The 21,456-nt window shown below is 51.8% G+C and overlaps 1 protein-coding gene across 1 annotated transcript in view; it reads left to right on the plus strand.

Moving 5' to 3' along the window:
* Positions 1 to 21,456, plus strand: part of GABBR2 (gamma-aminobutyric acid type B receptor subunit 2) — a 331,202-nt gene that overhangs the window by 293,021 nt on the left and 16,725 nt on the right. Inside the window, exon 14 of the mRNA XM_054584622.1 lies at positions 19,855 to 19,965. Within this exon, the coding sequence (XP_054440597.1) occupies positions 19,855 to 19,965 (111 nt within the window). The remainder of the gene's footprint in view (positions 1 to 19,854; positions 19,966 to 21,456) is intronic.

Genomic DNA, 21,456 nt, shown 5'->3' on the forward strand with positions numbered 1-21,456 from the left:
AATCTCCAGATTACCTCGATTGGCCCTAAATCTAATGACAAGTGTCCTTATAAGGCACAGAGGAGAAGCCATGTGCAGATGGCAGCAGAGATCAGAGTGAGGCAGCCACAAGCCAAGGTGTGCTGCCCCGCCCCCGCCCCCACAGCTGGCGGAGGCCCAGCATTCTCCCCTAGAGCCTTCGGAGGGAGCACAGCCCTGGGACACCTTCGTTTCAGACTTCTGGCTTCCAGAACTATGCACGAATAAATGTCCATTGTTTGGGGCTTTGGGGGGATTAGAAGGGACAGTGCCTATAAAGGACTTACCCTGTGCCCAGCATGTCAAGAGTGCTCAGAGGATGTTAGCTATTATGTGCAGCACCATTTCTCATCTGCACCTTGGCCCCCTGCCTCTGAGCCCTCTCAGAGCTGGTCCCTCATCTTGCCATTTTCCTGTGTCTGACTCCGTGTCACTGGGCCCCCTGAGACCAGCACGGCATGGTCCTGGCTCCAGAATCTCAGAGGAATCGAGTCTGACTCCCAGACCCAAGCTGCAAACCCTGCTCCTGCGAGCCATTATTGCCAGGGCGAGACTATGAACATACATACATAGCGTTTTAATTTTTCACCCAAGAAGTCATTTTCTAACATGAGTCAGACACAGAAGGCTCAGAGAATTAAATCAAGAAGGGTAACTCGGTGCTGGAGCGAGTTCTGCCAACGGGTATGGAAGGTTTTCCCGTGTCCGCTCATCTCTTTCTCTCTTATCTGCGTCTTCCAGCAGACAGGAAGCTGACTGACGAGAGATTGCGTGTTCATACCAATTATCAAAAATATATGGCAGGTTTTGGGAAATGCATTCTCATGCCAAAAAATGGAATGCAGTCACCAACCAGGCTCCTGCACTGTGAGATCTGGAAGAATGGTGTGGTAGCCATAAACACTACAGTCTAAGGTTTTGATCCATACTCTGCCACCTCCTACCTGTGTGACCTTGGGTGAGTGACTCACCCTCCCTGATCCCCAGTGCCCATAAGGAAAAATCCATCCCCCCCCTCACAGGCTTACCATGAGCACTGACTGGGATAAAATGTTCAAATGCTTTGCCCTAAACCTGGCACACACAAGTTCAATCCTTGTGGCTTCCATTCCCACTCCCCGACTCCGAACTTCCTGACTCCGTAAGGAAATTAACATAACTACCTGCCAGCCTCCCAGGGAGGTGTTGGGGAGCAATGCTGCGCTTACACCTTCCCGTGCACTTCCACCAGCTCCACTCGTTTAACCCTCACAATCGCCCTAAGCAGAGAGAGTTCTGTTCCAGTTTTGCAAGCGAGCACCTGGAGGTGCACGGAGCCAAGTGATGGGCCTTTGGCCACACAGGTAGCAAGCGGGGCTCAGAGGCTCTAAGCCAGGCAGGCTGCCCCCCAAAGCCATGCTCCTTCCATGCTACCTGCTGACTCTCAAATGAAATAATAGGTGGGAGGTTGCTTCATAAATAGCGGAGCTCTACCCCAGCGTGAGGCCCATTACTGTATTATCTCAAACACCTGTCTGTGGTCTGACATCCTGGTTTTTGTCCACATTTATTGTCCTTACTTTCCCCTTCCGGCATAAGCCAGTAGGATCAGTCTCATGTGGTTCCTGCCAAGGCAGTCTCTGAACTTAAGCCTTTGCGGTCGAACCCCATCCATGCGCGCAGATGCCTCCTCACCATCCCCCGTGCCTTCTCATGAATCCACACCTTCCACTCTACCCACATGCCTTCACTCCCACATCCAGGAGGCTCTCAGCACAGCCTGCCCTTTGAGATGAAGAAGGCTTTCTGAAGCTCAGCTGTACCATGAGACCACTAGAGACACGTGCCATTTCATTCATTCGCCAAATCCACAGTTGCTGGGCACTCACTGTGGGCCAGATGCTGGGGCTACGGCAAAATCAGGAGGACACAACCCTTGTTCTCAGGACTCTTCCAGTCCTGATATATTAATTGATGATGTCAGTGCAGTGGTAAGTGCTGGAATAGCTCAGTTCTAACCCCGAAGGGATCACAGAGGAGGTGGCTAAGTCATCCTTCTTTGAGAAATGTTTTGCCAAGAAGAGGGGGAAAGGGACTTCTCCCCTACAAATCTTGAAAGACCGGTAGGATTAAGATAGTTAAAAGGAAAAAAAAAAGGAGCTATGCAAACAGTCTGGAAGTTCCTCAAAAAGTTAAGCAGAGTTACCATATGACCTAGTAATTCCACTCGTAGGTATACACACTCAAGAGAAATGAAAATGTGTACAAAGGCTCATAGCAGCATTATTCACAAAAACAAAAACGGTGGAAACAACCCAAACATCTATCAGCTGATGAATGGATAAGGAAAATGTGGTCTATCTGGACCATAGAATATGATTTAGCCATAAAGAAGAATGATGTTCCAATACATGCTATTACAGGGATGAAACTTAAAAACTTTATGTTCAGTGAAAGAAGCCAGACACTAAAAGGCCACATACTGTATGACTCCATCTGTATGAAATGTCCAGAGTAGGCAGATCCATAGAAGCAGAAAGTAGATTAGGGGCTGGGGAAGAGGAATGGGGAGTGACTGCTAAAAGGAATGTGGTTTCTTTCTGGAGTGATGAAAATAATGTGGAATTAGATAGTGGTGATTGTTGAACAACATTGTAAATATACTAAAAACCATTGATTATACACTTTAAAGTAGTTAAAATGGTGGATTTTATCTGGTGAATTTTATCTCAATTTTAAAAAACAACAGGAAAGGGTACCTAAGGGCATCCCAGGTGAGGGAACAGCAAGGGCAGGAAACAGGGGAAATGCTCTTGGGAACAGCAATTATGCAAGGCAACTGCCCATGATGTGTTGTATTCTTCTACTGTTGCTTCACAGCCTCAGAAGGCTACACGATTGTCAGCCCTCGTCCCAACAGTATTCATTAGGATGTTTGGGGCTGCAAGTAATTCAAACTGGAGTGCACAGTAAAGGGGATGCATTGGCATTCTGGAAAGGTCCCGCGGTAATGTGGATTTCAGCAGAATTTGATCAGGGATTAGTTCTTCTCTGGAAGTTCTTTGTCTCTGTCGTCCTCCATATGTGACGTGTGTCATCACACTAGCTTCCCACACGTTAGGAGGTATGAAAAGAAAGCTGCATTCCATCTAGAAAGACCTTAGAAGGGTCCTTGGACAACACAGAATTTTAGCTGAGCTTTAAATGATAGACAAAACCTCAAGAAGATATCGGCGGCAGTGGCATTCTAGATAGATGGGAATTCTTGAGCAGGAAAGTGCAGGGTATGTTTGGGAAGAGTTCAGGAATTTGTTGAACCTGGCTGCTCATGTAGGAAGGAGGTACAGGCTGGAGCGGGCTGGGGCTTTAGCCTGGAGGCAGTTGGGGGCCATCGAAGGAGAGATTTCGGCAGCTGAACAACATGAGGAGCTCTTTATCAAAGTTCACTGTGGCTATCAGATAATATTATAGCATTGTTGTTACTTTTCTTGATAGTATTGTGGTTATGCGTAAGTGTCGTGGAATCTGAGATTTACTTTCAAATGGTTTCAGGCGGGAAAGTGTGTGTGTGTGTGTGTGTGTGTGTGTGTGTGTGTGTGTGTGTGTCTTAGGAGAGAGAGGAGATACGGCAAAATGCTAGCGATTGTTGGCTCCTGGAGGAGAGTGCCCAAGTATTCACTGTGCTATTCAGCTGTTTGTTTGATAAAAAGGTTTTCCTAGAAATTTGATGAAGTAGAAAAGTGGGGGGAGGGGAGACAGACCTCTGGGGTGAAGGGGTGGGCTGAGGAGATGGTGCCGTGAAGGCCAGAGAGCGTGAGCCCCAAGGGGCCGTGAGACAGGCAGAGGCCCACGCCCTTGGGCTCAGGGCAAGTGGATGGGATGAGGGAGGCTCCGTAGCCCTGTCGCTCTGCAGCTGCCACACTGAGGGCCCAGGAGGACCTTGGTGCCAGGAATAGAGCAGGACGGCAGCCCAGGAGCGTCCTTTCTGCTCTCCTAACAATAGCTTGTCTGTGGGACCAGTGTTAACTCAGCATTCCAGAGCCTGAAATGACTTAAGAAATGACCCAAGAAGACCCCTCATTCCTCTGATGGGGAATCTGAGGCACAGGCTCATCTGAAATCCCAGAGCCTGAGATGGATGAGGAGCTACCTTTAAGTCACCTTCCTCAGATGCCTGTTTCCACCTTCCTGCCCTTCCCCAAAGCGCCCCAGGAACCAGACACCAGAGAAACGACACAAGGGGACACGAGTTTGCTCTGCCTTTCTTCATGAAGACTTGGAAACGTTTTCTGAGTGTACACGTTCTCAGGGAGCCTTTTCTTGGGTGGACTGCCATGGGGGAATGACAGGAGTAAGAAGCGACATTGCTGTCCAAGCCATTCCCTCCGGCCAGGCACTAGAGTAGGCTTTCCACGTGTCTATCTGTCCCTTCAGTCCTCAAAACTATGAAGAGGTACCATGTTTAGGCCCATTTGACAGATGGCGGCAATGAGGGCACAGAGTTGCTGCAGTCCCATCTTTGTAAGTGGCAGAGTTGCAACTAGAGCTCAGGTTCTCTGACCCCAAGGCTGGCATCTTTAACCACCTTGCCATCGGCCATACCACCCAGCGCATAGGTCTCCCATCTGAGTCTAATAGCACCTCCCCGCATCCTCGGTGACTGGCTGGCTGACTGATTGCTTGGGCCGTTTGTTTTGCAGGGAGAGGGTCAATAGCGGCTTCTGACCCCAGCCTCACTGGCATTTTTGCAGAAAGTCAAGACCTATTTACTACTCGTAGAGTAGTTTGAGGGTCTGTGATAGAAAAGAAATGCCAAACTTCGTTTCACTTCCCTGCTACACTATTCTTTTTTAAATAAATAAATAAATAAATAAATAACTCTCTCTTATCAGCCTCCTGGCAGCTTTTGCATTTCCTATGCATGTTAATTACTTTATTAATTACGTTGATATCTTTGGTTCTGCCCAGCCTGTCTTGGTGCTTTTTGTTTCCAACGTGCACCCATTCTGCCTTGTTCGTTGGCACATGCATGCCCAGTTTCCGTTTCTAAAAGGGATTCTTTGAGCCTCGGTAAACACATGGCTTTCAATTAGTCATGCAATCATCATTCCCATTTTCATCTCAGCCACGTCACCAGTGGAGTGTTTTTTGACATTCTCCCGAATAGAGGCACTCTGTGTTACGTTTCTGACATTGTTCCCCAACCCTTGTCTTCTCTCCAGGCTACAGCTCCGAGAGCCTCACAACCTAGGACGGAGGGGATGAGGAACAGGAAGACGGCGGGGTGGGGGCCCGGGGTAGAGAGGTTGAACCCTGAGGTAGGCGGAGCTGGGGCTTTGTGAGACGCGACCGGAGGGTGACCCGGGACCAGATCCTGGGAGCACTTGAATGTTAAGCTGAGAATTTCAGACTTTATCCTAAAGGCCAACACCCCGCAAAGTACGAGGATATGACATAGAATATTAATCCCACTCGCTGTCCCAAAATGAAAGGGAATGAGGGGATTTCATTATCCAAAGGTTTAAAAAATCGCAGAAACTACACATCTGCTTCTTGGGCTTTAGCCTGTTAAAGGCTCTGAAAAGTCCTGCAGTTTAATATTTTAAGTAAAAATTTTCATTAGCATTTCCAAAACTTCTTTGGCCACAGAACCCTTTCTCATGGTGCATGTTTACACTGACATACTCTGAGGAATCTAATTTAGGAAGCGTCGCTGGAGGGGACGAGGGGCCTCGGTGGGTTCTGAGCGGCGGGGAGCATGCTTGGACCGCGTTTTGGAAAGGTGCTCTGGCAGGCGATCCAAACGGGGGAGACCGCCGATGGGGCGGGGGGTGGGGGGCGAGGCAGGCCCTGAACACTTAAAGCAAAATGACATAAGTATCTAAACCAAGGTTTCAAATGTTTCAGTGTTTTCTTTCCATTTTATTTCAAACTGCATTGTTGTCTTAAAATTGGAAAATCAGTGTTGCTATAATAAATCAGAGCACAAGGATTTTACTCAGGCATGAAATCTGAATGAGAAAAGCAATCTGTGCATTCTTCCATCTTCAAAGGAAGTGTTTAGCCCAACAGGGTGTTGGAACACAATAGCCATCTGCTTCTGCAAATCACCAGAGTTCACCGAGGCTTTCCAATCAGACAGACCCGGAGCCGGGTCCCAGGTCCACGCCGTAGTGGTTCTGTGGCCCTGGGCAAGCGGTTCCTTTCTCTCTGTCTTCATTTTCCCATGCAGTAAAGAGAAAGAATAGTCCTTTCCTCACAGCTTCAAGGGCTGCGTGAGGTGGCGTGTGCAAAGTCCTTAGCACAGTCCCTGACATGTGATAACATAAATACAAATGTAATTACCCCTCTCTATTTTTGTCAGGATAGGCTGGCCCGAGCTGCAGTAATGAAGAACCCCTTTGTTACTCAGCAGCAAAATGCATCAAAGGTCTAGTTCTCCCTCATGCGAAGTCCACTTGTAAATCCAGGTGGTCTCCAGGGGAACGATCTTCCATGAGGCGGCTCAGTGATCTGGGACCGAACATGAAGCAACACACAGACCTTGTGATGGTTCTTCTAAGCTTTGGTCAACAAGGGTCAGATGTCACTTCCTCCTATAGCCCATTGGCCAGAAGGTGACCCTCAGCCAACTGTAAAGGGGCTGAGAACTGTGGTGAGCAGATGAGATGTTGGGGGAGCGCCAGCCTCTGCCACCCTTCATTTCCTTTGATCTGTCCACCGAACCTCGCTGAGCCTCAGTTTCCTCATCTCTAAAATATGGCCAATACTTCCTGTCCTACCTTGCATAGGGGAAAATGCTAAGTTACCATTAGAGGCAATTATATGCTCACTCTCAGCTGTGCCAAAGCCACGTCACATCTTTGGTTCATAGGAAAGCATACAACTTCAATTCTCCTTAAATCGACATTCCTGTTCTTATTCCCCAACCCTGTCTTGTCTCTGGATGGCCCACACCCTCTGTCTGATTTGGGTCTTTTAAATTTTTTTGGTGAAATCATTAAGGCCACCCATCAGTAGCCTTTGGTGACCTCTTTTTGGAATTGCACACTCGGTGGCACATCCTGCATGGAAAAGGAGACCCCGAAGTGTCATGAGGGACGGCAGGGCCACCAGTGCCTTTCTCTTCAGGGGCTCTGCACACAGGACATGTGGGGCGTGTGTGTCCCCCAAGCACCAATAAACGTGGGCAGAGACGGTGTGGATGGATTACGAAGCTCCAGGGTATGGTCGGGCTGCCAAATAACCAAGGTCAGGGCTCAGCCGCAGGTGCACGGAGCTCTAGGCACGGGGAGGGGGCACTACTCTTGCCCTTCTCAGATCCCCTTGGGGACTTGTTTCTTCATATGGGCCCCAGACCCTACAGAAACAGTGACAAGAAGAAGTGTGACCAGGATGGGGAGAGAATAAAAAACTGTGCCATGTAGGAAGGATGGATGTCAACACAGCAATGAGAAGGCTCAAAGGGGCACAATTACTGTCTCTAAGCTTCAGGGGGGCTGTCCTGGGGTCAAGGGAGAGGCCGCAGCCTGCAGGGTCCCAGAAGGCAGAACCCAGACCCGTGGTAGGGGTTCTGGTGACACAGATTTCAGCTGAGGATGAGGGAGAACGTTCACATTTCAGTCTGACCTATCCCTAAATGAACTGGGCTTCCTTAGGAGGTAGAGAGTGTCTCATCGCCAGAGGTGTGCAAAGAAAGGTTGGACGAGCTCTTGGCAGGGCCTGCTCACCCAGGAAGGGAAGTGAAAGAAGATGCTTGAGGGCGCCTCCTCAAGCCCGAAAGTCCTGTGATCGCACAAAATAGAGCAGTGGAACGCTGTGACCTTCCGAGGTATTTTATATGTATCTACATGAATTTCTATGTATTTGTTGTTCATGGGTGTGTGTGAGAAGGGTTAAGGACAGCTTTGAAGTTATCATGGATCGGAGCATGACATTCATGCTGGAAACTCCGCCGTTGGTGCAGAGGAGAAGGCACTGGCAGGGCACAAAGAGACTGGCCCGGAAAACGGAGGCCCTGCTGCAGAGTGAAGGGGGCACACACGCTCTCCCAGGGCCTGTGGCTCCCAGGGACTCCCACGCGCAGCCAGCGGTGGCAGCAGCACCAATTACAACATCCTATTTTGGAACAGTCTTTGCAGCACTGCACTTTTGGGGCTCCCAACCCGCTCGCCTCCCTGAGTGACAACAGGCAGATGAAACGGATGCATTGTTCTTGCACGCATTACCGCGGGCCTCTGTGTGTCTGGGCCATGTAGTCTTTTGTCTTCTGGGCTCTTGCTTGATGCTCAGCACAACCCTCAAAGCAGGTGACTCCAGCATTTCTCAGAGGAGAGCCTGGGGCTGAGTGAGCACGTGACAGGCCTGGGTCAGAGCCCTGGTCCAGAGGCAAGGCCAGTGGCTGTCCATTATACCAGGGCCCTGCGGTGTCGCCCGGCTGCCTTTTGGCCAAGGGCAAACTAAAATGTGAGCTGCAGCAGGGAACACGAGAGGGAACACTGGAGACTTGTCCAGGCAGCCAGCTTCCTTTGTCCTTGCTGAGCTGGGACTCCCAGAATTAGCCAGAGTTCCAGGGAGGAGCCTGAACGACAGAAAGGGTCCTGGCGAGGCGTCAAGACAGCAGGCTCAGGTGCCAGGTCCTCAGGTTTCCTGCTGGGTGACCTTGGGTGAATTACAGCCTATTCCCAGGCCCGGTGTTCTCTATGCAAAATGGGAACGAGGCCGATGGCCCTACTAAACTCCTAGGGCTGTTCGGCAGGCCTGATGGCTTTGAAAGCCATAAAATTGAGTGCACGGGCACAGCAGAGGAGGGCTACGTGGCTCTGTCCGGGACCCCATATGCCCTGGCCTCCTCATTTAGAGCATCTTCGCATCCTCGTTCTGTCACCTCCCATTTCACACCAAGCTGGACTTGGGCTTGACAGCAGGGAGTCACCGTGAACTGCCAGGCAGGTCGTGCCCTGAGTTAGCAGCGGACGCCCGTGAGAGGGAGACGAGAGGCACTCCATGGGCCTAGCCAGGCCAGGGCCGAGGAGGGCCGGGTCGACCGCCCTGCGGTCTGGGCCGGGGGGTCCGAAGGCTGGGTGGTTCTGGATCCGTGGTGTAAAGCCAAGGCTCGGGAGGTGGGCACACCTGGGTCCAAGTCCCAGGGCTGTATTAGAGGCCACTCCTGCGGCGATTATTTGGATGAAATGGGACCGTCCATATGATATGCTTGGCCCAGAATCTGGCACACAGCCGTCAGTAAGTGTTGGGGGAGTGGTGGCCGGCAGGGGACAGAGGAAGTGCAAACGATGGGGGGAGGGGGTGCTGAGAGCGGAGGGGCAAAAAGCCGAGCACAGAGATATCCAACAGGGGGGCCATGGTCCTCCCCAGAAAGAGAGGCAGCGAGCACTGGGGCCTCGGCCGGGGTGGGGGGTGGCGAGAGGGCCTGGGAAGGCTTCCGAGATGGAGGAGTGGGTGTGTGTACACAGCGGTGTAAGAAAGGGCATCCCAGGATGAGGACCCGGCGCAGTGAAGGACCCGGAGGGGAGGGTGTGGGACCTGGCCTCCGACGAGGGAGGTCGGTGATGGAGTCGAGGGTGGGCAGTGGTATGCGGGGTCCAGTTACGGAAGGACAAAATGACTATTCCCTTGTTAAGCTCTTGTTTTCATTCATTCTCAAGATTTAATTAACAACATCTCAAAATCTTACTGTATTGTATCGGCACCTGAGGGACACACGTTTCCCTTCTCTTCATCCCCACTTGTCTGTCTCTGCTCTCCGTTCATTGTGCTGTCCATTCCTTGCCGGCCTGGGTCAGGGCCTCCAGAGCCTCCCCTGAGCCCCGGCCATGGACCCTCCCACTTCTGCCTGCGGCCCAGACACTAAGCTGGGTGAGGGTCAGGCCGGTCCGGGGCTGCAGGAAGAAAGCGTGGTTCTGCTCTCAGGATGGCGGTGGTTTTAGCCACAGCCGTTCTCACGTGCGCCCTGGGGAGCACTGTCCTGCAGATTTCTGCCCGGCCAGGTTGGGGCATGAGGGATCCAGGCACCCTGGTCCTGCTGAGGGTGGGAGAAAACCAGACTTCAGGAGTCAAGCCTGGGAGACACGTGCTTCTGTCTGAATGTTGGCACTTGAAATGGAATCTCCAAATGTTGGCACTTGAGGGACCTCAGAGGGGAAAGAGTTTGCTCACGATTGGCTACCAAACCGTTCCACTCAGTAATGCTGCTTCTACAAAAATCAGGTGACCAAGTGAATAGTCAGTCCATATTTCTGTGCATCTCTGTGTCATGTGGGGCCTTGTGGGTCTTCAAACCCCCAAGGTGAGGAGACCCAGAACCTCCTGAGCCTGCTAGGGATGTTGGCGCTTCCCCAGCCTTTCCTATAGGCACACCCGGTTCCTGGCTCACAGATACCGTCTCTCTCCCACCCCACACCACCCAGGGCAAGTCTGAAGCCCTCTGCCAGGCACACCAGGATGCCCATCTTGCTCATCAAGCTTTTCTTGAATTTTAGCAGAACTTCCAGAAGGTGCAGAAGTCTGAGGGGAAGGAACACGTGGCCCAAGCAGCTTCCTTCCTTCCCCTGTCTCTCTTCCCTTTCCCCTATTGATTCCCTCCCCCTCCTCCTCACCTGGCTCCACAGTGGTTTGTCCTCCTCAGAGCACTTGGTGGCCGTGGCGCCCCGCCTCCGGCGCGGCGCCGGCACTGCCTTGCGGCTGTCCCTGGAGGGAATTCTCCCCTAGCTGCATCGTCTCCAACACTGAAGCGCAGCTGGGTGCCGTTCTCACGTCAGCTCTTTCCAGTCACCACTCAGTCTCACCCCAGTTCTTTTACCAACCTAAGAAAGAACAGCTGTCACACTTACTTCAAAAATGCTCTTAACATTAAAAGCTCTTCCACGTATTCACTTGACTCTGGCACAAGGACCGGACAGGCAGCCCAGACATGAGACGGTGGCAGACAAGCCCAGCTCATGAGGCAGGCCCTGAGCTGCCCCGTGTCTCCTTTCCAAAAGAAGCCAGAAACCTGGGTGTTCAGGTGAAAGCACCTGAGTTGGAAGTGCCAAGACTCTCGGGAAGCAGTGGCGCTGTTGCCTCGTTCACAATGTGCCTCGTGAAAGCCCCCCATGACCCAGCGCCTCTTGGCTTTGGATTCATCGGCAATACCTGGGAGCTCCTCCTGCCCTGGGCTTGCCCCGGAGGCCCCCGACCCAGGCCCAAGGAGAACAGGAGCTCCCCTGAAGGGGCCCCCGACCCCCACGGGGAGCTGAACAGAGCCCAGCCACAGGAAAGGGAATGACAAAAGGAAGTTGAGATGTGTCCCTCCCACTTTGCAGGGAAGAGGTCTGTCTGGCTTGGCTTTGCCTCTCATTTGCTGTGTCACCTTAAGCAAGTCCCTTGTCCTTTCTGAGCCTGTTTCCTCACCTGTAACATGGGTATAAAATTCCTGGCTCCTGCATCAGTCCGCCCTGCAGTCCAAATCAAAGAGCAATCGTAGTCTACAGATTGATGAGCTGCAAAGGACTACAGAGGTTAGGTCCTATTATTGCGCTAGTCAGCCCTTAAGTTCCCCAAGAGGATTTCCACCCTAGCTATGACCCTTATACAACCCCAGAAATTCCCACTAAATGCCAAGGTCAAAGTCAGGATGCCTCTCTGAACAGGGCTGGGCAGGGGTCTGCTGGCCCACTGGCACCCTGGTGCTGAGCACGGGCTCCTTGCCCTTCTCAGCCAGGGCCTGGCCACCTCTCCCACCTCATCTGCCCTCCGTGAAACTTCAGGCAAGTGGCTTTGGGTTCCATACCTGCTGCTCTGGAAGCTTCCCTTGTGCACCTGGGCAAGGGTGCACAGTGCCAGCAGACTGAATAAGTCCAAAAGCTAGAAGGCGGCCTCTTCCAGCTGCAGAGAGCCAACGTGGCAGTACCGGGTGCCCGAATACTGTTAAGTCCCGATAAACGTTGGCTGGTGAGCAGCCCACGAGGCTGGCCGCTTCTGAGCCACCCCGCAGCACGGTCCAGTGCACAGGGCATGAGACCAGGTCAGGACACCTGCACCTGGGTCTCCACTCAGTCACCCTCTTGCTGGAGTCCTTTTCTGGGCCTGTTTCTCCACCTATAAAAAGAGGAATTGGACTAGTGCATAATCTTCTTAGTGTTTGGAAATGGGGAGTTGGGGAGGAGGAAAATTTGGATTGTCACAGTGACCAGAGGACATGCCTGGCGCTGAGCGCCCGAGTACCCTGGGTTCTGAGTGCCCTGCACTGAGAAGGAGAGTTCCTAACCAGAAAGGACCGTGCCCTCCAAAGAAAGCAGTGCCCGAAGTGCCCCCTTTGAGAAACCCTGGTTAGTGCTCTCACAGGTCCCTTCCAGACTGGGATTCTGCAAACATTCACTCTAGCTCGTAATCAAACATTCTTAAAAAAAAAAAAAGTCTTACCTTGAAATGACAGCTCCAGCTTTGCAGCCACAGAGACTTGAGGCTGCTGCTGGTGAGATAAGCAGCCCAGCCCCAGAGGGGCCTGGAAGGCGCCTCCCGGCTCCGGCGCTCTGTGACTCTGCGGTGGAGATAATAAGGACGGGTTACACAGACGGAGCGGGCTTCCCACTCTCTGAAGCGTGGTAAACACACCGGTTAACTCCTTTGATCGTCTTACCAATGCTGGGAGGGTGCAGATGAGGAAATCATGGTTCAGAACGGCTTGGAGATATGTTCAAGGTCACGCAGCTGGCAAGTGACAGACTTGGGTATCTGAACTCAGTGCCCTCTCCCCTCCCCGGCCAGGCATCCTGGATGAGACCCCCCACCCCCTCCTCAGAAGAGGTGGTGTCAACTTACCTGCCTTTCCAGGAAAAGAGGAGCATCTCAAGGCTCTGAAATGCAGCCCAAAGGTTAGACATCCTCCCCTCCCCTCCCTCACAATTGATAATACACACATAGACACGTGCCAATTTTACCATATATTTCAAAAACCAAATATGACATTAAAATTAAAAAACAGGAATGGCCCAGGGAATGAGCCCTGAGAGCCAGCTTCTGGGACCTGGGCAGGAGGTGGAAGGAACCTCCTCTTCAAAGAAGCATGGGCCCGGTGGGGCTCAAGAGCCTGACCCACCCAAGCAGTGACAGCAGGGGAAACCAGGGGCCCCACGGCCACAGGGAGGGCTCGTGGCACCCTTCTGCCCTCCTCCCGGGCCCTCGCCCGCCCTGCCTGGCCCCGACTGCCCTGGCCAGCCGCACGCAGCGCGCACACAGGCACTGGCTGCAGATTCCGGCCCCGGGTCGGAACACACAGACTGACGGTGTTGAGGCTGACCTTGCGCTCAGCTATCCCTGTGTCAGGCGTGTGCGTGTGACAAAGGAATCTTCACTCTTAACCAAAGATTTCTAAGTGAGGACCAAATGTCACCCTGTTGTTTCAGACCTTTTAAGGCCTTGCTGCCCAAAGGGCCGTTCCCAGACCAGCAGGCCCGTGTCACTTGGGAGCGTGTTAGGACTGCAACATCCACACCTGCCGACCCCATCTGCCTGTTAACAAGCTCCCTGGGTGGTTGGTGTGCCGACCCCTCACTTATCACACTCCAGCCACGCTGGCCTCCCTTTGGTTCCTGAAATAGGCCAGACCCTTTGCCATTTCAGGTCCTTCCCACTTGCTGTTCCCTCTCCTAGGAATGGTCTCCCCCTAGATTCTCTTATGGCTGGTCTTTCTCGTCATTCAGGTCTCACACTAAATGTCACCATTGCAGAAGAGCCTCCCCAGGCTACCGGATCGGAAACAAGTCCCCTTGCCAGCACCCCTCGAAGCACCTTCTACCTCTCCTTAGGAACACATATCACTGCCCCCCGCTTAGCGGCACCGTGGGGTTCACTGACCCCCTGTGCCCTCCGCTAGAATGCACATCCCACCACGGCCAGCATCCTATCCGTCCTGTGCACCTGGGCCCCGGTGCGGGGCAGAGTGCACGGCACACAGTAGGCATGTGAGAAGTACTGATTTTTTTCCTGAATAGGTCAAATCCAGTCATCCCTGCATTATTCAGGCTCACATGAACAATACTGTAAATTAACCCATGGGCCCACTCTGCAAATGAGTAACTAGAGTCTAGAAAAAAGTGGGGACTTGCCCAAGGTCCCCCAGCAAGTCTATAGAGTCTATAGCAGGACCAATGGCCTTTGACATTTCAAGACTTTCAGAATCAAAAGGGGAGAGAGAAGAGAGGCAAGGGAAGGAGGGAAACTGCTTGGGCCTCAACCCACACCCAAACACCCTGCCTGTCGTTTGTGCAGCCTGACAAAGCAGGCTGTTTGCAGGGGCCACTGACCTACATTGTGAGTAGCTGCATTATGCGGAGGGACTCTCAGGCCAGCTGCTCTCCCTTCAGAGCACAGACGGGGGAGGCTGTCCCCAGCCACTTCTCCGTGCCTCCCGCTGAGCAGCGGCTGGACCAGGAGTCAGGTGTGAGCGCTCTGGCCATCACAGACAGGCGTGGCCTCTCTGCTGCGCACTGCACCCCGCTCAGCCCTGTCCAGCGGGAAGAGCGTTTTCTCCGCTAGAATTCAGCTTGCGGCGCGGGAGTACAACCTTCACAGAGCTCCGGGGCTTCAGGGTAGGCCTCTGTTGAACATTTAGCAATTAAGTCATTCCTCCCACGAGCGGCACCTCTCCGTTTCTAGAGCAGGTTTATACCCACTGTCTCCTTTGAGCCTGACAGGATGCTTTGAGAGAGGCAGGGCACACGGTGAGGCAGGAAACACTGGCTTGGGAGTCACACAGACTGTGTTTGAATTTCAGCTCTGGCACTTTCTAGCTGGAGATTTGGGGCAAGTTACTTAACCTCCCTGTGCCTCCGTGTCCTCATCTGCAAAGTGAGTACAACACCAAGGATTCTTAGGAGGCTTTGACAGGATACCGTGTATAGAACTTGCAGCTCTACCATCATTGTCATTCATGACAAGCAGCTCTTGGTGTCCTTAAGGTGGTTGTTATTGGGAAAGTCCACCCACTCTCCCTCTGAGGCTGCCTCTCATGGAACTATCCTGATCTTACTAGAATGAAGACCCATAGTGCTCTTGTCAGTTCTGGTGACTGCTGCCTTCCCCGTGCCCAGAATGGCACCGGCCAGTGGTAGTGGTTGATAGCTATGTATTAAATGTATTAAATCAACGAGGAATGAATAAGTGAATGAATAATTGCTTAGGTAATTGCCAAGGTGAGCAGCAAGTAAGGAACAAAAACAAGAGAAGAAAAACAAGTTGAGCTTGCTTGCAGGCCTGTATGGGGAGCAAAGGAAACATTCTTAGGCCGGTGGAGATGCCACGGTCCACAGCTGGGCGGGGAAGTGGGCCTGGAGTCCTGGCTCAGCCTCGAAGTAAGGTCCCAGCCTGGCATCTGTTGGGGTCAGTGTCCTGTGCTCACCAGCTCTAGGCTGCATGGCTGGCCCGCAGTAGAAGAAGGGTGAGTGGGGTGGGCAGGTATAGCTCTCCAACTGCTCAGCAGTAGCCATCCCCCCAACCCATCCCCACTGCCCTGGGAGGGCCCTGGGTGTCCTCCATGGTGCCTGGAACTCTGGCCTTGTTTAAGGCTAGTGGGTGCCTTCTAGAGTAGCACAGGATGCTGCTGAGGGCTTTGTCCCTTAGAGCCCCATCAAGACAGATGTAGTTCTCTGTCCCCAGCAGAGGTTGCTCCACAGTGCCGGGCGGTGGGATTCTCTGCGCAGTTCTTTGGTGCCCTCTAGTGGCGGTTTGGTGCACGACAAGGACTCCAAGTAAGCGCTCAAGTGGTGGCGGTGCTCCCCGCCCTCTCCCTGGGCCTGGGCAGTCCTGTGACTGCTCAGACCACTCTGAACTCCACTCTCTGGCACGACTGGGTCAGATAAGATGAGAAGGGGCGTGGCTCTTACAGTTGGCTTTGGGAGTCAATGTAAGGATCTTTTGACTTTATTCAGACTCCCTATCCCCCAGCTTGAACCTGAACCTTGTCACTCCTAAAACCACCCCCAATCCGTGCCTTCCTGATCCCTGTCCAGTGTGCACAGGGCTGTGGGAGGGTGAGGTGCACTTCCAGGAGAACGCTGTGGCTTATTTCTGGATCAGAGTCTGTGTCCTGGGGACATGGGGTGGAGGCGTCTCGGGCCACCCTGGGCACCACTGACTTCTCTGAAATCTCAGCGGCCCTTGGTTTTCTGCTGTCCTCCCAGCTCTGCAGCCGAGGCTGTGCTTAAGCTTAATGGAGGTGGGTGGGGGACTGAAAGACTAGATGTAAGAATTAGGATTTCAGGATTCAGAAAGGTCAGAGCAGGCCAGGGTGGGGACTAGGGGAGGAGGGTTACTGTCAAGGGAAAGATAGCCAGGCTGGAGTATCAGCTACAGAAGGGGGAAGGCAGAGCTAATAGCACTTGGGCGAAAATTACCTGATGGGGTCTGAGTCAACCCTAAGGGACATCTGAGTCACCAGTGGAAGGGAGTTACTTAGAAAGCCAAGGAGACCTGGAGACAGGGTGCAGGCAGACTCACTCTCGCCAGGTGGGTGAGCTCAACCCTAGGCCTACAGGCCAATGGTAAACTCGAGCAGTTGGAGGACCAGGTCGACATGTGGCAGGAGGTGATGTGTACCTTCACTGTGGCTACACCCTCCTGAAGAAGAGTGTGTAGACTCAAGAAGAGAGCTTGGGATGATTCTGGGGAGCCCAAGAGGAAAGGCCAATGGGTGGACGTACAGGGGGAGAAAGTTGTTGTTCAAGAGTGGAGGGGGAGGGGTCTGTCACTGGGGGTGTATAAGCCAGACGACCGTGGTCAGCTTCCTGTGAACAGAGTTATCATTACATTGAACAAGAGTGTATGGCAGAATCAGTTCTCTGCACAGAGCATCTAAGAGTCTATCATAAACTATTGCTTTCATTGTGGAACAACAGACACGATGGTCACTAATGGGTTTGCTATTCATGATGACCGCCGTGGGCCTGGGCTCCTGCACGGTGATGTCTGCTTGGTTGTCAGACATTAGAGAAACCCAGGTTCTGCCATAAAGTCACTGTTGACCTTGGGGCCAAGTCCTTTCTTAGTCTCCTCAGTTAAACAATGCAAGGACACAGGAAACACCCATCACCCTCAGTAGAATCCAGTCCAACTCTCAGGTGGGCCACGGTGGAAGGGAAATCTCTCGCCTTGGCCATGCTGACTGTGGTTCCTGGAGATCACCTCGCCCTGGGTGTCTTCCCCTGGTACCCACTGCCACCACTGCAGAGCCTCAGGAAGCCGCCCTCGCCCCTCCGGTACTCCAGCCTGTGTGTGGACTCAATGACCGTGGAACCCTGGAGGCCCCGCTAAGGCTTTCTGTGGCGTGGGACAACAGAAGGGGAATCCAGCCCTAGAGGGCACGCCCCTGGACGGTCAGGTTATAGGTGGCCTGCGCCCACAGGCCTCACCACTCCTGGCAACTCCTGCTCCCCCAGCTCATAGGTACCCAGGCCATTGCTGCCTCAAAGGCCAGGCCTAGAGACCAGGGCCCAGAGAAGGAGGGTTTCCATCTTCCACTCGCCTAAGGCCTACCTTCTCCATCACCCAAGCGCCCCTTCTCCCTAGGCCTTACCCTCCAGCATAGGACTTTACCCTGGGCTCAATAGGACAACAACATGCTGCACTCACTTATTTGATGAGATATCCTCAGTGGATCTGTTCCAAAGACAAACAGATTGGCAAAGAAATTTTCAACTTAATGAATCTCGTGGTAGTGTATGGATGTAGCAATTCTGAAATTATTTTGTGTCTATTTGTAGGATTAAACAAATGAGAGACTATTTTGATGTTACTGGAAACCAGTGTTCTCACTGTAAAAGGAGAAAGATGCAAATATGGAATAGAGGGAGAAAAGCAAAAACCCTGTGATGTTAGAGTTTATATATATCTATAGATTCATGGTAGAAAGAGAATAATAGAATGATGATGAATGGATGGATGGAAGATACATACATATATACGTGGACCTACAAGTAATGATACCCCAGAAACGGTGAGCACATCTAGTGCCCAAATCTTGGTTTCTAAATACCAGTCCCTGCTAAAAAGAACCAGGACTCCTTGGAGATATGGCTGATTCCAAGACTGGGGCAAGGAAAGTGTGAGGAGAGCTGGGGACATCTTGTGCCAAGAAGTAGGAAAGTGCTCAGGAAAATTGTGGGGACACGTTGGAAAACACAGAAGACAGCATGAAGGGGTTTTCCATTAGCCAAGTCTGGAAAAAATTGAGCATCAAAATGAATAATTGTATTAATGGATTTAAGACACTGAATTAAATAGAAACATATAATTCCATACTGATATACATTTTAAAAATGAGCAGAAAGGGAAGATCTTGTTTACAGTAGAATGCCAAGTATTTAAATGGAGTCATAGAATTAGAAAATCACCATTTTGCAACCACCAAAACAATGTGACTCAGGTAAGAATCATCAATGGATGCTGAAACCACTGAGTTAGTGTTTGTGGGGGAAAAGGATACTCACACAGGCTCAAAGTGTCTCCCACAGATTATTTATTAATTATGAGGGGGAAATGGTCTCACCTCAACCAGACAATCGTAGTTAACATCACCAATAATGGGACAAAATGCCATCACGTGCCCCTGATGTGAAACACCAAGGAGGCCAAAACATCACTTACATAGGATTCCTGCCAAGAATGCACAACCTAAATCTAATAATGAAAACACATTCAGGCAAACACAAACTGGGGGACATTCTACCAAATACCTAAAGTGGATACTTCAGAAATAGCAACGACATGGAAAACCAAAGTAGGCTGAGGAACTGTGGCAGAGGAAAGGAGAAGAAAGGCATGACAAGTAAACGTAATACGTGGTCCCACAATTGCCGTAAAGGACATTATTAAGCCAATTGGTGAAATATGAAAATGGATGGTATATTAGATAATATACTGTATCAATGTTAAATTTCTTGAATTTCGTTAAGTGTGTGTACGGTCATGTAAGAGAATCTCCTTGTTCTTAGGAAATACATGCTAGATGTTTAGGAGTGAAGGGTCAGGATGTCTGCAACTTACTCTCAATGATTCAGGAAAAATATATGTACCGTATATAAATTTTTTTCATTCCCCTGGTGTCTTTTTCTTCTGTTGTTACCTCCTACCCGATTCTCTCCCCGAGTTTCCCTGTTCTAATTCCTGAGCTTGGGTAGGATCCTCTGTACCACCCGTCTTGGGCAGAGCACTCTGCACTGGGAAACCTCATGGGCCTCCAACCAGCCTCTGGATTCTAGATTGCCTGCATAGGGTCAGGTGCCCACCCATTGTCCAATCAGCTCTGGCCCCAGACGGGCCACGTGGTACACAGCATGGCTACCACCACAGCTCCCTTAATGGGGTGGTGGGCAAGAGGATCTCCTTGGAAGAGCATGGAAGGCCCCATGATTAGCCCAGCCAGTAGATCTGAATCTCCAGCTCCCCAAGTTAATCCCAGAGATACGTAAACGTCTCCTGGCCTGCTTTTGTGCCTCATTCTTGCCCTCACTCTTTCAACAAATGTTACAGATGCTGCTCCGGGCCAGGTCTTGTGCTAGGCTCTAGGGGCACAGAAATGACCCAATCCCTACCCTCAGGAGCTCTGACTCAAGTTGGAAGGCCCTGAAGAGTGCAGATAACTTTAGTGCAGGCTGAATCACAACAAACAGAAGCCATTCAATGGTGGCTGAGGCCCGCCCCCATGGGAGCACAGAGGTAGGGAAAGAGGCAGCGTCCAAGAAGCCTCCTGGACAGTGTCACTGGCTGGGGCTTATGGGAAGGAAAAGGGCAGTCAGACAGGGACCCAGGTGCTGGAGGAGTGCCCAGTGCCATCCCCGGGTTTCTGTTTTGTTCTTTGCTCAGCCGGACCCAGCAGGACGGGACATCTCCATCCGCCCTCTCCTGGAGCACTGTGAGAACACCCACATGACCATCTGGCTGGGCATCGTCTATGCCTACAAGGGGCTTCTCATGGTAGGTGCCGAGCAGGGGGTGGCGCGCAGGGAGGCACTTCTCTGTCAGACCCTCTCTCCTAGGGGCTGCCATCAACAGAAAAATAAACAGCCCCCAGGACGAAGCACTTACTCTGCGCCAGGCCCTGTACCATGTGACCACAATTTCCATAACAACCCTATGAGATAGTACAATGTTCCCACTTCACAGATGAATACACTGAGGCTCTGTTTGCCCAAGGTCACTCAGCTAGTAAGTGGCAGAGTGAGAAACAGGGTTACAAGAGAGTAACCCCAGAACCCGTGAGGGTGCCTGTCTGTACAGCAGCCACTGGTCCACCCCTGGGATGGCAGTCTGTGGGCATCTAGCACATGTTCACATCCCGCATTTCACTGGATTCTCTAAATCTGTGGGAGGTTAGCGGACTCATCCAATTTTATTTTGTTTTAAGATTTTATTTACTTATAGAGAGACAGGAAAGGAGGGAGAAAGGGAATGAAACATCCATGTGTGAGAGATATATTGATCAGTTTTCTCTCGCGTGCCCCCAACCACGGACTTGGCCCGCAACCCAGGCATGTACCCCAATAGGAGATAGAACTGGTGACCTTTCAGTTTATAAACCAGCATTTAATCCACTGAACCACACCAGCGAGGGCAACTCATCCAATTTTATAGATGAGGAAAGTAAGGCGCAGGGAAGCTAAGTGATTTGCCAGAGGCCACCTGGTAACCTCCAATCTCAGACCTCAGCACTTGTTTCCACTCTACTCATTTGTTAAAATCCAAGACCTTATACCGAGCTCACCTCACACAATGGTGGAATTTCAGAATTAGGAAGGACTTGAAAGGCCAGGCCCACCTCACCTTATCCCAGATTGATCCTTGAATCTTCTGTCCACATCTTGTGAAAACTGTGCCTCCACTTAAAATCCCTCCAGTGACAGGAAGCTGCTACTACACCCTCCTCAGTGTTCCCGCAGGAAAATTAAGCCACCATCTGCCTCTGTGTGGCCTCCACTTAGAAGTGGAAAAGGAAGCCCTTCCCAAAAGCCAGATAAACTGGGATTCCTTGCGCAGCTCAGATGCTTCCTCACCTGCCGCTGTTAGTGCTTGACCCTGAGTCCTTCCAGGGGCCATATCAGAAGAGCAGGTGTCAGAGGACCCTCGGCAAAGATTGTCCCCACTTCAGACTAGCTGAGACTATCTTGCGTTTCCATAGAGGTCCTTTGAGAACCATTGGGCGGCCATGTGAGTCCCACGAGGTAATGACCTGGAGGTGTCCACAGGAGCTGCCCAGAATGGAAATGGGACCTGGAAGACTGGCCTAAGATTGTAGGCTTGGAGGAGGACGTGGTCACCAGAGCTGTCAGAAACAGGTGGCACACACCCGAGGGCAGAACCATCATCAGGCGGCAGCATTGCCAGACGGCAGCCCTCAGGTCCGTGTAGGGAAGGATTTTGTATGACAGAGCAGCGTCCCATAGAAGTGATGGAGCCCCCTGGGGAGGA

The sequence above is a fragment of the Pteronotus mesoamericanus genome, unplaced genomic scaffold (assembly GCF_021234165.1).
Source record: "Pteronotus mesoamericanus isolate MK-2021 breed Mesoamerican mustached bat unplaced genomic scaffold, CSHL_Meso_final contig_78, whole genome shotgun sequence".
Classification (NCBI taxonomy): Eukaryota; Metazoa; Chordata; class Mammalia; order Chiroptera; family Mormoopidae; genus Pteronotus; species Pteronotus mesoamericanus.